This window comes from Rhipicephalus microplus, chromosome 5, assembly GCF_043290135.1.
Source record: "Rhipicephalus microplus isolate Deutch F79 chromosome 5, USDA_Rmic, whole genome shotgun sequence".
NCBI classification, from domain to species: Eukaryota; Metazoa; Arthropoda; class Arachnida; order Ixodida; family Ixodidae; genus Rhipicephalus; species Rhipicephalus microplus.
Genome location: NC_134704.1, coordinates 21,016,800 through 21,038,522, shown reverse-complemented (window position 1 = coordinate 21,038,522; position 21,723 = coordinate 21,016,800). Strand labels below are relative to the sequence as shown.

Here is a 21,723-nt window from a genome sequence, read left to right as displayed (position 1 = left end):
CGCTGGGCTTCGCGGTTGATGGAAGCATTAACTGGTCAGCAGTAGGTATTACTAAGCAGCGGCTGGAGTATTGGTGGAGGAAAAGCAGAGAAGTCGATAAAATAACATCCCAGCCAAGAGTAGCGGCTGGGCTAAATTAAAAAGACATCCGAGTTGAGGGACAGAATTTAAACTCGAACTATTAAGGTAGGCTAGATGGCGCATGCCGTCACCCCGATTCAAAGGGGAGGCCTTTAATCATCATCATCATCATCATCATCATCATCGTTTGGTTCGTTTTTGATTCGCTTTCGCGCATTGCGATGATGGCTAGCGAAGATGTAGCCGTAAAGCGGGTAGCGTTCTGTTCAGCTGTGTTTGCTGGCTTTGCATACGTCGGTTATTCCATACTGAAGTCCGCATTTTGCTTCAAAGGCTATGGCCGAGACGACAAAGGTGAGTGGATGCCGCGACACCGTTTATGCCGAGCGATCACCCGCCGCTGGTGATCCAGTCGTTCAATTGCCTTTGCCGAGCACAAATCGCGGTCAAGAAAATCGTTTTCCATTAACGAGTGATGCTTTTGTCAAAGCAAAGCCGACTGCCCGCACTGACACCTGAAACTTAAAAGGCCAAGTTAATTTTGTCAGTTATTCTTCCCGGACTGCGCTTGCATGTCATGCCCAATGCGTGGTGCGTGTCTTCCCGTGTTTTGCAGTGTAAATGCCTTAATTTGACATTTTCTCTAGCTTATTCAGCCTATAAATACGCGAAATATTTTTTCGCGGCAGCTTGTACACAGCGAACTAATGCCCTAGTAAACGAGTGACCTTGCTCACACAGATCGATAAAGCGCGCTAGACGTCAATCTCCTAGCTCTAAATGCTTAAGGTGTTTTTTTCGTGACATTTGTGTTATCAGTTTTGCAGGTGCATTCGCAAAGAGATTCATGTTACGAATTACAAAGCAGGGAAAACCGCGTGAGTTGCCTGTAGCCTTGTTTGCTCACTGCCAACATACTTAATAGTCCGTCCATCGATCTGTATACGTGTATTCAATCGAATTCATGCCTTAGAACTCGCAGTGTGGCAGCTTGGGCTAGTTGGTATGGCATGACGATAGTTATAGCGCGAGAACACAAGCTTGTTTTGTCGTGATTCTGTGGAATTATTTGTTTTAAACGTTAGACACTGTTCGAGCCATTGACATTATTTGTATACTGGCCTGCAGGATCCCGAAAATTGGTCAAGTTGAAGAAAAAAAGAAAACTCAAAGAACCAGGTTTGTTGTGGATCTTTCTTTCCATCTTCTCCACTGTTGGCTTCCTCTCATTATCGCAGGATGAACGTTTTGTTTGTTGTTCAGCGCCTTTAGTGAGTGGATGTCTTTGTCAATCTACTCCTGATACAACTAATTCTTTTAGAAATACCTTCAGATTGAGGAAAATGATAGCCTAAATTATACAGTCATGAACTGAAATGCTCATGGGATGTAATTAGCCCATTTTAGGCAATAACAAGGTCGCATATATTCATGATATACACATACACCTGCCTATTTCAGCAGATCTCATAACATACGAAGGTAGTAGAATTGATGGTCATAAAAACCTTTTTTTGCAGTTTAAGGCATGTGTAACACATCTGAAAGATAACAAGCATGTCATGGCCATGAACTCTTTTAAAACAGACATGCAAGCTATTCTCAGTCATCCGATAAGGCAACACACTTCTTGTGCGCATTTGTCTACTGTGCATGCTTGGGTAAAAACATACAACTACCTCTCAGATGTGTTATTTACATTAGAAAACAAATGCTTGCAATCTCTCATTTATTTATCCTGCATGTCCAGCTATTGCAAACACTAATCTACAAGAAACGCACCCCATGCGACTGCGATTTCTCCAAATAAGTTCAACCGCAGGGGCATCTTAATACATGATGTAATGCTAGAGTATTGTTATGTGAGCACATGTCTCTTCTGTCTAATTGGAAGGTGATCAGCAGTATGTGCGCACATGCATACCCTCTCCTTCTCTCTTTTTCGTACATTCATAAAAGCAGTCATGCAGGCTGACAGGCCGCCCTTTAGCAAAGGAACACCCTAACGTACCCTTCTGTTACGCTGAAAAAAACAAAAAAAAAAAGAAAATTGCACAAAGTTTACCGAAAAAAAAAACATTTTGCTGAATTTGTAGATTATTTTTTTTTTCTGATAAAATGGTGTCATTCTTTCAATTGATTGGGGTGTCATTCTTTTACTAATTGCATAAAAAAAGAATAACTTAAAGGTAGCATTACTGCATGGCAATACAATGAAAGATGTAAATAACAATGGCACAACATGGACAAGTGTGGCCATCTAATGCCAAGAAACACAACTCTAATAAGTTTAGTCGCCATTGGTTCCATGTGAGACAAATTTTGTTGATAAGTACAGTCATCAGTCTCTGGTACAAAATCTCATGATGACTATACTTGTCAACGGGAGCGAAAGAGGCATTGGCTACATCTTTCTTGCTTGTGTGACACAGTGTGCCCTTAAATTTGTTATTAACACAACTAATGTTGACCCGCGATGTTCTTTAACCTTGATTTCAGAACGCGATATGAGCCACCGCTCAAGCCAGACAGACCTCAGCGTTCCACCCGAGGAATACATCACGAACTCCCCCGCGGAACTGCACTTCATACCGAAGTCTGTGCGTAACAAAGTGCGCGAACTGAACCTCAAGGCCCGCATGTTTGACGACCAATACTTTGCGCGCATCTTCAAGCCTCGTAGCTTGCAGAACTCACCTTGGGGATCGCCCAAAGCCCTGAGCCCGGTTGCCGACGGCAGCAGTAACAACTGCTACCTGAGCCGCTCGGCCGAAAACGTCCACCTGGGTCCGCCTTCGCCCCTGAAGAGAAGAAACTCTGGGCGCTCGGCAAGGTCGTCCCCTCGTGCATCGCAGCACTGGCAGTGCAATGACTTGAGTGCCAACCACATGTCAGAGAAGTCTCTTTACTGTGCAGTTGTGAAGGAAACCGACGAGCTCCTGCAAGAGGTGCTTCACGGGCTTTACAACAAGGCGAGGGTTATGACCCTGTACGAAGCGAAGTGTCTCGCAACACTGTTGATGTCGGCGAATGAAGACGTCCTTGTAAAGACCCTTACAACTATGTCGAATTGCGCAGCATTCACAATTAATCAGGTTTGTGGTATAGTACCTTACCATTTTCATTTGTCGACGTGGATAGTTGTGATGCCACATTTCCTTTTGTAACTGATAAATCAGTGCAGATCTTTATTAAGCAGACAAGAGGGCTTTGCTACACAATTTGAGTGTATACTTCTGCTGTTTTAGTTAGTGATATGACTGTTCGTACTGAACCCACAACCTTTGAGGGCTGTGCATTCAATCCTCATAGGTGGCAAGTTTGTTTCTTTTCTTTTTTTTCGTCCATTTTTATTTCCCTTTTATCTAATATTACAATGCTGCAATTAAAAAAACACAAGAACCCCTGTGCTTTCTTGGGCTTCATTAGATTCTGCAAACGGTATTTAACGTAATATGTGCTCAGGCATAATACTAGGATTTAACCAAGAAGTGCAGCCCCGCCGCGGTGGTCTAGTGGCTAAGGTACTCGGCTGCTGACCCGCAGGGCGCGGGTTCGAATCCCGGCTGCGGCGGCTGCACTTCCGATGGAGGCGGAAATGTTGTAGGCCCGTGTGCTCAGATTTGGGTGCACGTTAAAGAACCCCAGGTGGTCTAAATTTCCGGAGCCCTCCACTACGGCGTCTCTCATAATCATAGAGTGGTTTTGGGACGTTAAACCCCACATATCAATCAATCAATCAACCAAGAAGTGCAACTGTTATATCACACGATAAACTTAAAGGGGCCCTCTAATGGTTGGAAACATCGGTGCCAACTGCATAACTCGTAGTGGCGCTCGCCAGAACTACCGCGAGCGGAAATGACGCTGGAAGGTTGCCACCATATGATTGGATAAATGTAACGTTAAATGTGATTGGGACATTGCATCATAATAGGGATTACTATTGGATTTATTTTTTCATTAGCCTGATTTTTCACTCAAAGCGACAGAGAATAAAGCTCTCTGACTTTTCCAGCTTGAAAACTGCAAAGCTGGTGAAAGAAGGCGCCGAACGCCATGTGCTCGAGGAAACGCACCGGCGACACTCCGGGCGCTATTATTTGAAGAAACAAAAAGAAAATAATGTGAGAGCATTGATATATATCCATCATTGCAAAAAGAAAGATCAGTGAAGCTACAAAACATAGAAGTGTTCGCGAGCTAGCTCGTTTCACACGTGCCGTTCCCTCTTCAAGTGCCACACTGTTTGTTACCATGGCAACAGCGTCCTGAATACGCTGGACGAAACAGGCAATATGCCATACGAGCTTCCTGTACGGTAGGGCTTTCAATTCATTTCATTAGGCAGCCTTCCAAGGTCAGAGGGCGAGGGAAACACAGTAAGGTGAGGTTGCGAAAATCGAGTTGTGGGTAAGCATCCATTTCATTGTATTTTGATATCTCTACGCTGAATAACTTTGCACTACCTGGCCCTCCCTATCCCTGCTGTTCTTGTGGCACTTATCTCTTAAGCCGTCAGTGTAGGCAACCAGCTAGAAAAACATGTAAATCATAGTAGCCCTAAAAAGTGTTACAGGGCCCCTTTAACTCCTTCCCGTGGTTTCATCTAGTTAAATTAGCAAATTTAGGGGATTTAAATTCAGGGAATTTATTCTCAATATGTATGTCTCACTTTGCAGGACTACCTGTGTGATGTTGGCTGCTTACCACTGCTGAAGGGCCTGTTGGACCATGACTGCATTGCAGTGCAGGTGGCAGCTACACAGGCCATTGCAAATATGGCTGTTAATGAGAGAAACCAAAGGCTCTTGCAGGCAAGCTTCCATTCTCTGCTTTTTGCAACTATACCAGTTAAGGGCACTTCAACTTGATTCCAATATGTCATTCGCGGGTTTAGAGCATCAACATGTTCCATTGGCAGCCTCAGTTGCCGGATCAGGAAACTGAATATTTCCACATTTAGAAACCGATTTCGAGCCTTGATGTGTTGCCTGTCAAGCAGATAGCTTCGTACATCTTTGTTGCATTTTGAGGTGTCACCGTGATAGTGCTGCTATTGCTCTCTCATAATTACCACCATGCCATGTAGTGATCATTACTTGTCATCAGGCCACATATTGGCAGCACTGTAGCACTCTGCATACATGAGCTACAGTGTGCACACACGTCAAAGCTGTAACCTATTGTAGCGCTTACTTAGCATGATAGTACAAAAACTCAAATGAGTGAGGACAGGGGCAAGAAAAAGACGGGACGTGGTATTACATCCCATCTTGTCCTGATCATCTTGTCTGCCCTAGCTACCCTAACTAGTTTTTGCTGGATTGCATTATTCTTGTGTGTTTGTATTAAGTAGCCCTCTACGGCTTCTTAATGTTCATTGAACAAATTACATGAGTGAGAGAATGCCTTGCACCCTCTTGCATAAGCTGATTTCAACAGCAATCCTACCCATTGATGAGGGGGAGAGAACTAGGCATGTGCAAATAGTACATTTTAGGTTTGAAGTGAATAGTGATTTGGTTGAATAATTTTTAATCGAATTCGAATAGTACATATCGCATATTTTACTTGAAAATAAGAGTATTTGTCATGACCCAACTAACCTGCACAATAGTTCTTGAAATTAAAAAAAGGCATATGCAAATGTCATTCTTTTTACAGCGAAAACTGTTATGAGATCACTTTTCGGGTCACGTGCAGTTGTTGTTGTCCGTCGCCGCAGCAGCTGCCGGTGTTTGTAACCACATTGCGCGAAATTGGAAAAAAAAAGACCTTGCACCAATGACACAGTGGGGCTTGAATCTGGGTCCGCTGGGCGCCAGCCCAATATTCTACCATTGAGCTGTGCCGGTGCTTGTAACTTGTCAAACTTGCCTTAGACAGGCATGACCTAGCACCAATGGCACAGTGGGAATCAAACCCGGGTCCTCTGGTTGCCAGCCCAGTATTCTACTACTGAGATACTCCGGTGCATGTGACTTGTTGTCAAACTTGCCTTAGGCAGGCTTGATGTCGGGAAAGCAATCGCGTTAATACGACTTATAAAACGTTTTAAAACGGCAAAAGAACAACCAGTTGTTGCACAATGCGAATAGTGTAATGAGTGGGCCGTCTAATGCTCAAAACAACCACAAAAGCTTATTCTTGTTTCCTTATTAACTGTGGCGCATACTCACTTCAGCCATAATTTCTGATCATCGTAAGCCACTGCATGGACAATTGGCACAAAATTCCTAGCAAGTGTTGAGCAGATACCATGCGTCTCAGAAGACTGGCGAAAAATGGCATAGCGAATGCCGGCTTATTGTTAATGCCCTAGTGGGTACCAAGTAAGTGCGCTTGCAGTAGTTACCCAATGAGTGTTTTGCAAAGGCTCTGAAAGGCCGCTCTTCTATCTTTCGCTGTGACTGTGTTGCGCCTTCTGTGCAGGTCTGGCGTTTTTTGTTTGAAGGGAAGTTGAAGCAACTCTGATTAGTAACAGAGATTATCAAGATTTTATTTTCAGTAGAATGCAATTGATAATCTTTAAAATACGTTACATTTTAAAATGTACTATACGTACAGCTTATGAGCTGGTATGACAAGCTTTGAAATAAAAAAAAAATGAATAGGTAATCGATGTGAGGCGAAAAGTGGACAATGTTCACTTCACCTTGGAGCGGGGCTTTGCAGCAATGCGGATTTCTCTAGGATAAGAGTGTTCGCAGTATATCATCCCTCCACTGCAGTGAAACAACCTTTACAGATGGTTACATGCGATTTTTTTTCAATTCGTTCACTGCAAATACCTTTAAATTCAGAATAATTTAAATTCGTGTGGAAGCTGATTTGAATACTGTAATATTTGCTTGAGTATACAAAGAGCTTCAATATTTGTGCATGCCTAGAGAAAACACATTTACACTCATAAAGCAAATCTTGTAGAGAGCCAGCACTGACACCAGGTTGCTGTTTTAAACTTGAAATACATGTAGTCGTATCATTGTACTTTGACCGATGTGAGAACTGCGTAATTAACATGACATCACTGCTCTAGTGAAGCAGTTCGCCACATTGTATCTCAGTTTTTGACAAAGCAGCTATGAAGGGACACTTAAGAAGCAACGAGGAGCTGATGCAGATGACCCTATGAGAATTAGATGAGACTGGCCCTTTTCAAAGTGCTAGAGCTCTGAAAAGGAGACAAATAAGAACACATTCTAACAGTGCTTTTATTGTGAACTCCTTTGAGAGTCGTCACTGCTTTTTTTTTTTTTTTCACAGCAAGCAAATGCAGGCTAGATGCACATTCGAATGCTCGTGCGTCATTGCTGTCAAAAAAGAACACAGGGCACATGCGGAAACGTACTGGACAGAAGATAGCCTGCCGTGTGTCCTGTGTTCTTCTCGTGCTGCCATGATGCATGGCTACCTATTTTGACATTACAAAAAGTTGTGTGTTTATTTATTTACCAAAGTACCTACAGTGCCTTCATAGGAATTAAAATGGGGGAATTACAAAAACAATCATATGACGCGCGACATGAAATAGAATGCCATATGTTCATGCCTATATGGCACGGAGCGACTGAAGAAACACAGCATTTGAAGCTATATTTGAAATGTCACTTGGTAACCGATTCCCGATTGCATTGTAGAAAAGCTAAACAGATTATAGTACAGTAAAACCTAGTGAATTAGGAGTCCCTGGGACCGCGAGAAAGCTTCGAATTAAGCGGCTTTTTGAATTAACAGAACAATCAAGAAGTGGGATGCAAGGAACTTAGAACTATTCAAAGTAATTCAAAGTAAGTAACAATTCAAAGTAAGTGCTCGTCGTTTGCTGTGCCGGCTAGCTTGCGGCTCCGAAGGTTATGTTTTCCAGCAATACCTAGTCTTTATTTTTCTGCGAACATGGAGGAACGATGGGGCTCGCTGCTGCCACAAAAAAAAAAAAAAAAAAATGCGGTCGTGATTAACTGAAATGTGCGCCTGCAGAAAACAAGACATCTTCACTGCAACACAGTAGTGACATGCGGGCAGCATGTCGCCTGCTCCTCGCTTCGTCAGCACGTCATGATGCGACCATTCGCAGATTCTTTCTATTATAATTATGAATTTAATAATGGCCAGCATAACCAAGCTCACGATGTTTTTTTGCTGAAAAAAAAAAAAGGATCTTTGAAACTTTTGAACTTAGTTTTCGAAGGTGTTGCTGGCAAGAACTCCGCCAGCAGTGCAAAGATGCGACTTGCTGGAGCAACTGGCAATCGGATGTTCGCATACATCGCTATTTGTGCTAAACTGTCCTTTATTAATTTCTTAACAATCCCAGAAAGAATGGGTAAACAAAGACCTGCTGACGTTGTGAGAAACATGCAATAAGCTGCCCGCGTGTCACTGCTGTGCTGCAGTGAAGGATGGCTCGTTTTCCACAGGCGCATGTTTTGGTTGACCTCGAGACCGTTTTTTTTTTCGTTTTTTTAGTGCTGGAAGTAGCCAGGCTGGGGTGTTTCAGCTGTCACTTGTTAGTATCGATACATTGCGTTATAACCGTCGTAATAATCGTCGTTCCGCGGATTCGCTGCGAAATCCAGACCTGGAACTGGCACATGGCACCCAAAGTTTTTTAATTAACTGGACTAGGGCCAGCCGACGCTTCAAATTATCCCCTCAAACTTACATTGCAAAATGCGAGACCGGGGAAATCCTTTGTATTAAGAGGGATTTTGAAATAACCGAGTTCCAATGAACGAGGTTTTGCTGTATCACATAATGTTCCTTTCACTTCAAGTTTGTGATCCACTCTGATAGAAACAAAATCTGGCACATGCAAATACTTTGTGATACAAATATCTGTTCTTGAATGGCAGGTATTATTGAAAAATTCCAGTTTATCTATCAAACTTCATTTTTGTAGAGTGTGCCACCTGTGGTGTCCTTGTTGCCGTGCCAGGGTTCCGCTTGATATCAATCACAAAAGTGAAACAAGTCGCAACTTTTGTTTTTGCAGCCGTGCATTCCTTTGTTGCTGTCAGCTGCCGTGTCGCGGGACGGTGGCTGCTACCTGCAGACAGTGTCGCTGCTCTGCCTGACCAACCTGGCACTTTGCGACGACACACATGAGGCCTTCCGTGGTCGTCTGTATCACCTGTGCATCCTGGTAGAGACGGCAGACGATACTGTCCGGCTCCAGACACTAAAGCTACTGGTCAACTTGTCTTGCAACTCCCGCATGGTGCCCTACTTGCTGGCAGCCAAGGTTGTGAACATGCACTCATTCTTTCTCAGCCTCTTTTGCCCTTGTCTAATTAATACAGTAGAATAATTTTTTTTTACTGAACGTAGTAAATATAGAATCAAATGTTCATTCTTAATGTTGCCTAAATAAGAGCTTCAGGCATGCATAGCTATCCAAGCTAATCCACTGGCTTATCTGATCTGGAATTTCACTGCATTTGCTTATATGATGCAGTTTTTCACAGAACACTTTGTCACGGGTCCCGTTAATTAGGGAGGCGATCGCCGGGCTAATTCCAAGGGCCGAAGTATCGGCCCCCCGAACCGCACCACGAAAGCGTGGACAATTTAGAAGTGGTCCTTTTTGGCGCGCCAGCGGACGCCGGCTGTGGCCCAAAGAACAAGTCAGAGCCGAGAGTTGATAAACCAACAAAATTATATTCTCAATAATGGCAGATCAGAAAAACAATACACAAATATGCTCACTCCACAATAGCTGAGTACAATATGTCACCGATCAAACAACGTACTACACAGTACAATTAGCCACACTTGAACAACGGACACAGACAACAGCACACACTACAATGCAGTCGCATGCATTGAACAACCAAGACACTTAAAGACTAAAGAGATAGAAAACCTATTCAGTCCAAAGTCCTTGGAACAGAAGTCCGAATGGTACTCTTCCGAGAATTGCCCCGCCGCGGTGGTCTAGTGGCTAAGGTACTCGGCTGCTGACCCGCAGGTCGCGGGTTCGATTCCCGGCTGCGGCGGCTGCATTTCCGATGGAGGTGGAAATGTTGTAGGCCCGTGTACTCAGATTTGGGTGCACGTTAAAGAACCCCAGGTGGTCAAAATTTCCGGAGCCCTCCACAACAGCGTCTCTCATAATCAAATGGTGGTTTTGGGACGTTAAACCCCACAAATCAATCAATCAATCAACTCTTCCGAGAATCACTCACTCCCGTTCCGCTGCCCCCGAAGTTTCTCTTCCAGGAAACCTCGCCAAAGTTTCTCTTCCAGGAAACCTCACGTCCTCAATAGGCCACTCTCCAAGCTTCAAACTTTTTCGCCGGAAACACGACGGCTTTACACACGCAGCTGTTACCACGCGTCTTCGCTCGATAGCGGTAAACACACACACTCTTGCCTGTAGCTCGAGTCGTCACCCCTCAGGTGGAAATCCTCTTCTTCTTCTCCTGCTTTGTCGCTACGGACAAAACCTTCGCCGACCACACGGCGGAATCCCTACGCGCTCTGGCGCTAACTTCCGTCTTCTCCTCCGAAGTTTCTCTTCCAGGAAACCTCACTTCTCCTGCTTTGTCCCTACGGACAAAACCTTCGCCGACTACACGGCGGAATCCCTACGCGCTCTGATGCTAACTTCCGTCTTCTCCTGATCTCTCGTCTCGGCTGCTCGGTTAAATACCTTCCGCGCGACATTCCAGAAAGTTCTCGTCATTTTGTCGGCGCGATACGCAGCGAAGGCTGGGGAGAGGCGCGAGACTGTACGGGGGCCGTCCCCGGCAGATGACTCAACCCGGCATACACGCCCCTTTCCTTCTGGAACTTTCTAGGGCTTGCTCGGCCGCCGATGTGGGGTGAGGAGGTTCGTCGGCGAAGCCACGCTTCCGAGGGGAGAGCGCGCGCCCGGGGAGCCTTGGATGTTTTTCTTTTTTTTTTCTTTTGACCTCGCGACGTCTCTCCCGCACGTTATCGCAAGAATTTGGTGGCGCGCCCATTTTTAGCGCTCGTTCTGTGACACACTTGCAAAATACAACCTTTGAGCATTTAAATTTGCGAAAGAGTCCCTTAGAATGTTGCACTTTGCTTGACAGGCACCACAGAACCTGTTTACACTGCTGGAGGACTCAAATCGGGAAGTGACGCTCCGAGTACTGACCTACCTGGCGAACATCGTTACCTATGCAGTCAAGAAGCAGCTCAGTCTATTGGACTTGCCCTCAGAGTACAGGGCAGCTGCCCCCGAAACCTTGTACGCTGCACTGTGGGGTCCCCCATCTAAGGAGCACCTGCAACTGAAGACGCGGACGCTTGTTCTTCGAGCAGACGAAGACATCAGCTTTCAGGCTGGCCGCATCTTTGATGCATTGATGAGGTAACTTATCCGAGATGTGTAGTACGTTGCGCTGAAATGGCTTAGCGTGGTAGCTTGCACTGCATTCCAAGCTGCAGGTACTTCTGTTTGTGTATGCCACGTTCTCTTAGTGTCACAGACTACTGGTATTTGCTTGCTAACATAAGTTTCGTTCTGTTTTCACTGTGGTTGTCATTGCCTTTTATTGTTACCAACTTAAAACACTCACAACAACTGTGATTGCCTAGTCACTTCCGTAGATTGATACGTTTTGTTAGTGTTCAGTAAAGATAATATAGGAGCCCAGGACTATGTATTTTCGGCCTTGTCAAGTTATGTTGAAGCTAGAAAGAATCCACAAGAACGATGCTTCCTTCTTGTGCAAACGATATTGGATTGTTCCTGTTGTCTTCTTTTCCTGTGAAGTTTCAGACTATTTATACTAACAGAACGCCTTGTCAAGTCATATTCAACTATGTCTAACTTTATCCAAAAATCTAGTAAAACCAGTTTGAAGGTAAGGTCACTCGGCATCAGATAAAGGCCATTCAAAATGAATGACAGTTCCTTGTAATTCAATGGCCGTTCTGTTCATGAATGTAAATGAAGAAAGCAACCACTGTCTAGAAGCAGGCTTCTTTTTAACAGCAGCATCTGCATTTATAAAAGACCAATGCTAAATGCTGTGCAGTTACCTAATGTGTGATCATGGTAGCTTTTGTCTAAAATACTCATCACACAGCTATTCTTGTGGTCAAAATATGAAAATTTATTCATGCAAGGTTTGCTGCAGCAGTTCATAAGCATCAGGAACAAAATGCAGGTAGCGATTGGGGCTTCCCTAGAGCAGTGACCACTGTGTGCTTAATTAGAGTTACTAATATTTGTTACAATCATTTTCTCACATATTTCTGAGCTCTTGAAAAGCCCGTCACCTTTATGGTTGCAATGCATTTGCCCATGGTAACTGCTTGCCATTAAAGGAAGCCACTACGGTAAAAGGTAGTTGATTTGGTCCTCGTTTACTTGTAAAACTGGATAATTCAGACATATTCTCTGCTCTTGGCAAGCATATACATTGTTTAGTGGTACTAATCTATTGGTAATTTGATTTCATTTGGCTGTGACCTGGTTTATTCGCATGGGGAAATGAAGAGCATAATTGTTTTCTTGATAATAATCTATAATTTGGCATTCTGTAACCTGTGGCATTTTTTCCAATGTGGAGAAATCTGAATTAACAAGCTTTTGCTGCATGTAAATGGGTCAGCCTGTCCAGACATGTGCTGTGTATCGCGGTTGTCACTGATCGTACACCAGGAGAGCTTCTATATGTGAAGTCGAAATTTCATCCTGTTTCTAGAATTCACTGCACAAAGTGAAAAGAAATGATCAACAGGCAGATCACACAGTATGCAACGCTAGCCTCCATTAAGTTTTGTTAATAGAAATTCGTTGAATAGTATGCAGGTTCGATGTATTCATGTCCAATTGTATATACAAGAGGCTGCTATCTCACCAGCAAACCCTTGTATGTAATGAATTTCTTCATTAATGCATGGGAAACAACTTTGACATTGCAATCGAGAAAGCTGTCCCAGACATCGCCAGAATGTGCTATCTTTTGGCCTCGATAATATTACATGCTAAGAAATCTCCATGTCCAGTTATTGATGCGTTCATTTTACAAAGTCAGGCTAGCGCATATGCTGCTATAAGCTGAGCTGCATGCATGTGCTTCACATCTCAGTACTGATTAGTGATAGAGTGTGACTATGTGGAAACTTGGAAAAGTAGTTAATTAACTAACACAAAAGATATTGGAACTGTAAAGTAATGTACTTGTTGCTTCTGCTTTGTCAAAGAGTGCAATAAAATTTTAAGTCTCTTATGTTGTAGCTCATAACAAAGAATAGTATTAGTGTTGATTCTGCTTGTAAATGAATGTTTGTGTATCCTTGTAAATGTACCTAACTGTAACATTACAAAGTTGAGGTGAGCTTGTACACTTTCAAATTACCAAGAGTATATTTTGTAGCACTTATTTTCTGTGCCACCTGTGTGCTGAAGAGCGGTACATAGATACTTCTGAAGGAGTCCGATTATCCTGGTCATCTCAGAGCTCCAAGAATGTTATGATGCGAAATGGACTGGTGTGTATCTTTTCATGTTGCACTGTAATGGGGTACGCTACTTGTTCTTGCTTTCTTCATTTCGTTATAAGCCATGTTCATTCATGTGAGACGGAGTTCTGATGTGCTTTGTGTAAAGCAGGGAAACACAACTTGTCTTCACTCTTTATGCATTCTAGCATTTCGACGCCGGCCATTAGCACATGGTTTATTAGAAAATGACTAGTGTCCTTTGCTGATGACATGGCAGCTTACAGCGTAATTTATATTTAAGACTTTTGTTTTACATTCTGTGAACTGCTGTCTGTGTCCTATGAACCCTTATTTCCTTTCAAATTTATTTTGCAGTTGAATGGCACATTTATACTGGAGCTCTTGAAATATTTTAGAATGCAAAAGCTGCTAAATATGACTGATTATGCCTGAATGCCTGTATGAAAAGCTGTGATAATTGCAAGTGATATGAATGACTAAAGCGGCCTTGACGGCAATATGCAGATGTGGTCTGAACCATTTAACATTTACCTCTCCCCCTTCTTTGACCCCTTCAAAAAAAAAGTTCAGCATGGAGCTCTTCTTTTTCATAACACATACCTTGCCAGCCCTTGCAAATTTCTTGTGAATTAAAAAAATTCGGCCTAGTTTTAAGATGTCACAAATGTTTTACCCAGTTCTACATTCTACAAAAACTAGTTTTCTGCGAGGAAGTTTCTCTGGTCCATATCAAGACACCCCAGGAATCCTAGTGGTGAAAAGACACACCACAGAGGTACCTGCTTCTGGTAAGTTTAACTGGGCAATTTCTTGAAACGGGCAAAATCAGCAACAGCATATAGCTTCTGAAACAGTTGCATTGTGTGCCCTTTCCAGCTTGTACTGTTCCAACTGCACTGCCCTTTTGTGCAGAGTTTGAGACACAAGTCATCATGAATGTGGTGTGTCATGTCTCGCAGAAATCGTGCAGTCATATAAGTAATGCAATTTTACCACCCACATTTCCTAATTTACACTCTTGTTCAAGGGTGTGGTAGATTAGGCGGTATGGAAAGCGCACAAACAACTCGGCAGAGGTCTGTTGTTTTCTGCTGAGTCACTCTTGTTCTACACAACTGTAAGATAGACTGAACACAAGCACTACTGGAGGCTTGGAAAGGAACCTTGCAGTCTCGTATTGGTAGTGTAGAAACATTGGAACTAGCAACCTCTGTTAAGCATGCGAACCACGATGACCTTTATGGCGTTACACTCGAAATGTAGTTAGATACGAGACTGTTCCAGCGGTAGTTGCTTGCTGTTTGATAAATACAGTGAATGTGTATTTAGTCATGCTGCTCATCTCCTCAGGGCATTTTCGAGAACGTGAAGAACCAACTTGCATTCGAGGTCGGTGGTTCTTTGTAGATTTTTTAGCAAACGGTGTAAATAAAACAACTCCTCTTGCCCTGTTACTTGTGTTGTAATTGTGATGAATCGTGGCAGTAGTGCTGTCTTTTTTTATTTTTTTTAAGTGATAGGGGAAGTCCTTTCTGCGGTTTTGAATATTGGCGTGTGATACGTGTACATTTGCAGTGGTGAACAAAACTGGACAGTGTCATATATGTACAGCTCATGCACTTCACTCATTACTAGTTGCATTTAGTTTTGTGCGATTTATTAACTTTAAGAGCACAATGTATACAGTGTTTGTTTAATGAAACCACTTTGTACAAAGTACTGACTGCACTTTGGAGCAAATTAATTTAAGGAGTGTTTTCATATTCCGATAGGTACAAAGTGAATAAATTCGAGACAGCCATGTGAAACAAAGCAGTTACCTTTTCACTTTTCTTCTCGTCAAGTTAGAGAGGTAAACATTGCAGTGAATTCCGCTTCCCTGTTTGCCAGCAGCTTGTAGGGACGGTGTCATCGTGTGTTTACCTTAGAAAGCTAATAAGATATCTATTGAAGGGTTTTATTAGTCAGGTTACTTTGATTGGGTGCAGCTGAATTTCAATGAACTGTAGCATTGACGAATGAAACCGAAGCTAAATATTATGAAATTAAAAAAAAAAATAACATGACAATGCTGCTGCTATTTTGGCGCAAATATTGATCATAGAGGCTTTTAACTATGCGTGCTATCGGCGTCAAATGAAACTTGAACAGCCGCAAGCCTTTGCGATAGTGTAGTGCGTTCTGTCCAGTTATCACGATTAACAAGCGCGCGCATCCTGTTTGGCAGCTTTGCTCATATATCCGTGCCTGTTTGTAGTGATAAGTGGACGAGAGGAAGATTGTAAAGGACACTACCCAGGTAGGAGGATGTGGAGGCACGCCAGAGATGCGGCTTCATGGTGACCAAAGGCCCCAAACTGCTTCCGAGTTTGACCACATCGACGATTCGTTAATGGAAACTGCCCAGGCACGTGGATTTGAAGGCAGCCGGGAAGAGCATAAGGAGAAAGATTCCTTGGAGGTCCAGACCCAGGGGGCCCACCCTCCAGCCCCAGCTCCTGGAGTTTTGGAGACGGCGGTCGCGCACTCACGTGCCGACCATGCTCCTCAAGGGTCAGTCTGGGATGGAGGAGCGGGCACCTCCGTTGCGCCAGCTCCCCCTATGCGGAACGCGGCGGTAGTGTGCGGGCCTGCCAGCGGCAACAGAGGGGTGTCAGTCTGGCGTAGTACGGGGGCACGGCCCAAGGACCGGCGGCCTTTCCCGCCTGGTCTTCTATCTGACTCTGATTCTGATAATGAGGAGGTGGTACCTGCGTCCTGCGGGGAGGCCACAGGGGATAATCCCCGGAAAGCACCAAACGCAGTTAGTCGTTCTTGTTATAACACCTCAGTTGGAAGAAGCAGTGCTGGCACACAGTCAAATGGGTCTTCTTCTCAAGCGATGCCAACTCACCATGTGTGCACTGAATGTAGCAGAGCATTTGGCACTCTGATTGGGCTAAGCCAGCACAGAAGGCGTGCACATGTGGAAAAGTACAACGCTGATATTGATGTACAGCGAGTAAAACCAAGATGGCACAGTGAGGGGGAATATCTGATGGCTGTGTATGAAGTACAGCTGCGGCAAGAAAAGGTATATAACCTCAACCAACGACTACACCAAAAATTTCCGTCCCGAACGTTTGACGCAATCAAGTCTCACCGCAGAGATGCAAACTACCGGAAACTTGTGGAGGATCTTCTCAGGAACCAAAACCGAGACTCAGCAGAAGGAGGCAATGAGAATCAAGACGAGCAGTCTGGCAACGTGGATGTGCAAGATGCCAATCCTGCGAACAAGAGGGCGGAGACATGTGAGGAAATCAGGAAGCTTACGTTCAAACCTCCACCGAAGTCGTACCAGGCGTGTCGTCTATGGGAAACAGCGAAACGCTTCTTAACCGGTGAGAATGTTGCTGTGGAACTCAATGCATATCTACGCAAATGCTTCTCTTCAGACGAAGTCCGCCAGAGTATTCGTACTCCGAATAACTCTGGTGAAGAAAGTAGAAGAAGGAAAAAGAAGAAAGAATATGCAAGGGTTCATAACTGGTATAAGAAGGACCGATCACGCTGTATACGCCAGATACTAGATGACACTGGTGTATCACAAGTTGAAGACTCAGACAGCTTCTTGAAGGAGTGGAGGGCTGCAATGGAGGCACCCGTGCAGAGAACGAATTTGTCCATGGAACTCAGACCTCACGGTTTCAAGCCTTTTGATCCACGCAGTGTTGTCACTGCCGCAGATATCAAGTATGCTTTACCAGCTTGTAATAGTGCTTCCGGTCCCGATGGTTTTTCGGCAAAGTGGCTCCATACAGTTCCAATGGTGGTCCTGAGGGTACTCATAAATCTCATCATGCTGCAATGCCCTTTGCCCTTGGTTCTATGCAATGACAGAACCATTTTTATCCCTAAAGTACCCGGAGCATCGACAGCAAACCTACATAGGCCTATCACGGTCTCTCATGTCCTCACCCGAGTGTTGCATAAAATTTATACGAGGCGCCTGATGACCGAGGTCCAGCTGGATCTTCGCCAAAGAGCATTTATTCCAGCAGATGGTTGTGCGGAAAATGTTCCGCTTCTACAAACAATTATGGATGAGGCAAGGCACAGCCTGGTGCCACTCGCAATGGCGTCTGTTGACGTCGCCAAAGCCTTCGACAAGGAGACGCACCAAGCCATTGTCCATGGCCTTAGATGTAAAGGTGTGGCAGAGGAGTTTTGTGACTATATCGGCGACTATTATTCGAGGGCAACAACAGTTCTCGGAATGAATGGAAAGACGCTTTTGGTGCATCCTACAAGAGGAGTGAGACAGGGTGACCCATTGTCATCCTTGCTCTTCAACCTGGTTTTAGACAAGTTTCTTCAAAACCAGAACCAAGCGATTTCCTTTCGCAGCGGAGGAGTTTATTCGTCGGCCATGGCCTTCGCCGACGATATAATTCTAACAGCAGCAACCCCAGGTGGACTGCAAGCCCAATTAGAAAATCTCCATCGATACCTGGAAGAGCGGGGGCTTGATGTTAACGCAAGCAAATGTCGATCGTTAACCATCATCCCCAGCGGCAAAGATAAAAAGGCGAAAATTGTCAGCGATCATAGTTACACCATCGGGGGACATCCCATAGAAGCTACCTCATGCACAACTACCTGGAAATACCTAGGCATTCAATTCGGAGGCACGGAAGCATCGAATGACTCGGTGCGCAAAGATTTGGCGACTCTGCTCAATCGCCTTGCGAAAGCTCCGCTGAAGCCGCAGCAAAGGCTTGTGGCTCTTAGATTCTATCTGATACCGAGACTAGTACACAGGCTTGTTCTAGATCCTGTTTCGGCAAAGATGTTGCTCAAGCTGGATAGGTCGATTCGAGCCGCGGTAAGGCACTGGCTTAACCTTCCGCATGATGTGCCATTGGGCTTTCTATATGCCCCGGTCCCAGTGGGAGGTCTTGGCATTCTTTGTTTGCGCACCACAATTCCAGGAATGCGCATAAAGCGACTCAACGGCCTGCTACATTCGTCGCACTATCCCTGTGCAGCAGCTGCAACAACAGAAACAATGATTAAGGCGTCACGGCAGGCAGAGAGCCTTGCCCATTTCCGAGGCGAGGTGTTGCAAAGTTCGAAGGCATCGGCAAAATATTGGACGAAACAGCTACATCGGAGTTTCGACGGCATGCCCCTTCGGCATTGTACAAACGCCGTCGGCTCAACGGCATGGCTGGGGGAAGGTACGTCATTTCTATCGGGAAGAGAATTTATCAAGCTCGTCAAGTTTCACGTCTCGGCAATGCCATCCTTAACAAGACTGAAGCGAGGCCAGAACGTTCCCGTAACGTGCCGGGCAGGGTGTGATGCCAGAGAATCCTTGGGTCACATCTTGCAGCAGTGTCATAGAACGCACCACCAAAGGATAGAGAGGCAGGACGGGATAGTTCGTTACCTGGCCTCTCGACTCAAGGAAAAGGGATGGAGGGTGCTTCAAGAACCCCACTACAGGACATCACAGGGAACAAAGATACCAGATTTGGTCATCCATAGGGACCAACAAAGTGTGGTGCTAGATGTTCAAGTGGTGGGAACTCGGGTCGCTCTCTCGGATGCATACGAGATGAAACGAAATAAATACCTCTTCTCGGAGCTTACCAAGCAAGTTAACCCCCACTCTTCTCCGATTGTGGCTGCTGTGACGATGTCTTACCGCGGCACATCGGCCAGAGAATCTGTTAACATTCTGACAGATGTTGGTCTTGGCCGCAACGACTTGAAAATGCTGTCCATAAGATGCATGCAGGGTGGCCTGAGGGCCTTCAGCGTACACCAAAAATCGACGGCGGTACGACCCCATCGACAGTAGAGTTACAAACGGTCTGGTCCTTATCACTAGCTGCGATACCCATCGGTCGGTAAATAACGATCGGCAGATATGGGTTCCTCAGCCCTCAGACGATACTCCAGGTTCCTCAGATGATACTATCGAGAAGGCTTGTTGCTGTTGGGGTTTCATTTGACGCTGATAGTACAATATGAACTTGTAATGATCTCATGTGTAAGCCTTCAGAATGGAAATTAAATCGTTGAATCCAGCTCTGTCAAAATCGAAAAGAATATCAATAATTCAAAAACAAAATATCTGAATACCAAAACCCCCCGAGTGTCAGACAGTCATTTGAGATCCTGGAACTCGCCCCGCCACGGTGGTCTAGTGGCAAAGGTACTCGGCTGCTGACCCGCAGGTCGCGGGATCAAATCCTGGCTGTGGCGGCTGCATTTCTGGTGCAGGCAGAAATGTTGCAGGCCCGTGTACTCAGATTTAGGTGCATTTGAAAGAACCCCAGATGGTCGAAATTTTCAGAGCCCTCTACTATGGCATCTCTCATAATGATATGGTGGTTTTGGGACGTTAAACACCACAGATCAATCAATTGAGATCGTGGAACTCAAAAGCTTACCAGTCATTAGCTCTGAAGTCACGCTGGTTACGTAAAAGCTATGTGCACTTTCTTTGCTACAGTGACTCTCTCAGAGCTCTTCATTAAACAAATTTTATTGTATAACAATCTTATTTTTTCATTTGTGTGATCTCATCATAACGAGGGCTTACTGTAGTTGCAAATTATGTTAGCTTTCGTTGCTACATTTTTTTTTCTGCCACCCATGCAAGCGCATGATCGCTATGCACGCTTGCAAGCATGTGCAAGGATGCGGTATACTGCAGATAGGCCATGCTCAACTCGCATTGTAAAATGTATGTACAGCAAAAGTGTTCAATACGCTTTCTGCATAGCAAAGCTGCACGGAGCTCATTCCCTTTGAAATCCACAGTGTGCATGAATGCAAGTACAAACTGAATGATAGCAATACATATTCAGCTTGGAGTTTCAAGAGAATAGAAAAAAAAAGTATTTTGCTTGCTAAGTTTTCAGTGTTGTCTCCTAAAGACTGTATATGCTGCATTTTTTCACTTGCCTAATACTTTGTGTTCTATCCCACGAAAGTGTCCATCTTCTGTCAAAGTTTTCAGCCCATGTTTTGCAGGGGTATATATTTTCGGGCTAGTTGGTTCATTGCAGTAATTGAGGTCGCAGCCCTGAAATTATGAAGATGAGAAATAGCACACATCCCATCATCTTTCTCATCCATTTCCTTTTGATGCTGCAATACCAATTAGCACATTAATGCATCTGCACTCTCAGCATCAGAGTAGTGCATTTCTTTCTGCTTTTTTAGAATAAAAAGAAGGTTGCCTATTCAAACTGCTTTGTCACTCGTACGAGCATCAGAACGATTGTAGAACTGTGTTATCTAGACAATATGCAATAGCATGCTATAAATTGCTGCTCAATTCTTCACTGCAAGTAACAATTAGGGTCTTGTTGAGAGCAGGCCAGGCATTGTCATACAATGTAGTACTAACCTGCAGAGTAGATGTTAACTGAGTGTGCAAGATTTAACAATCTGTGTTGGAGCTATTCTAGGAATATACTTTCAATTGTAAATTATGTTGTAGGGCTGTTGCATGTTTTTTTTTTATTTATTGCTGTGTGTAAATACAATTTGATGTGTATGTATACATTCCTTCACTGTTGTGTATTTTATTCTATTTGTCATCTTGTTGTTGGACTGCACACATTACCTTCGAAGCTGCGAGAATGCGAAAGAAATAGAATATGTGCAGGGGAATTGGGTGTACAGAACAAACAAGGAAAGGAGCATTTGCCTTGCTGATGGTCTGAAGTAACGCCACCTCGACTTTAGGAGGTGGCTGAAGTGTGTTGTGATCCAATGTCGGTAGTTGCAATTCCGTGCATTGCACTTATCACGGCAATGGTATGCGAACTTACGTGAAAGTGTTACATTCTCTTAGCTGTATAATTACGTTCGCTCATGCTGGATCATTCAAACAGAATATGTTGATGGGAAAGCTGAGCACTGATAGTGGATTGCTTTAGTAGCACCCGTTGTTAACAACAACATATTTCCGTTAAACCATTCTGGCATTTACTCTTTGCTGTACAGTTACATTTTCTTAGTGCATCCAAACATATTATGTGGTTGAAAAGTTAAGCATTCATATTGGACGGCCTGCGAAAATACAACTGTATTGTGTCCCGTCGCTGTAAATGCACTGTTGACAATAAACATTGTTCCGTTACACCATTTCGGAATTTACTGTTCTTCCTTCGCGCACGTTCCACC

At 44.2% G+C, this 21,723-nt stretch overlaps 1 protein-coding gene across 1 annotated transcript; it reads left to right on the top strand.

Moving 5' to 3' along the window:
- Nucleotides 1-276: 276 nt before the first annotated feature.
- Nucleotides 277-21,684, top strand: LOC119174909 (uncharacterized). The gene is made up of 6 exons (XM_037426038.2): nucleotides 277-435; nucleotides 1,210-1,260; nucleotides 2,581-3,176; nucleotides 4,764-4,898; nucleotides 9,080-9,328; nucleotides 11,148-21,684. The coding sequence occupies exons 1-6, from the start codon at nucleotides 303-305 to the stop codon at nucleotides 11,430-11,432; spliced, it is 1,449 nt and encodes a 482-aa protein (XP_037281935.2). The 5' UTR covers nucleotides 277-302; the 3' UTR covers nucleotides 11,433-21,684.
- Nucleotides 21,685-21,723: the final 39 nt, after the last annotated feature.

What these genes read in the sequence shown, in the direction of transcription:
- LOC119174909 (XM_037426038.2), top strand. Translation starts at nt 303, where the DNA reads ATGATGGCTAGCGAAGATGTAGCCGTAAAGCGGGTAGCGTTCTGTTCA. An exon ending in CTATGGCCGAGACGACAAAG is followed by an intron (nt 436 to 1,209) that starts GTGAGTGGATGC and finishes ACTGGCCTGCAG; the next exon opens with GATCCCGAAAATTGGTCAAG. An exon ending in AAGAAAACTCAAAGAACCAG is followed by an intron (nt 1,261 to 2,580) that starts GTTTGTTGTGGA and finishes CCTTGATTTCAG; the next exon opens with AACGCGATATGAGCCACCGC.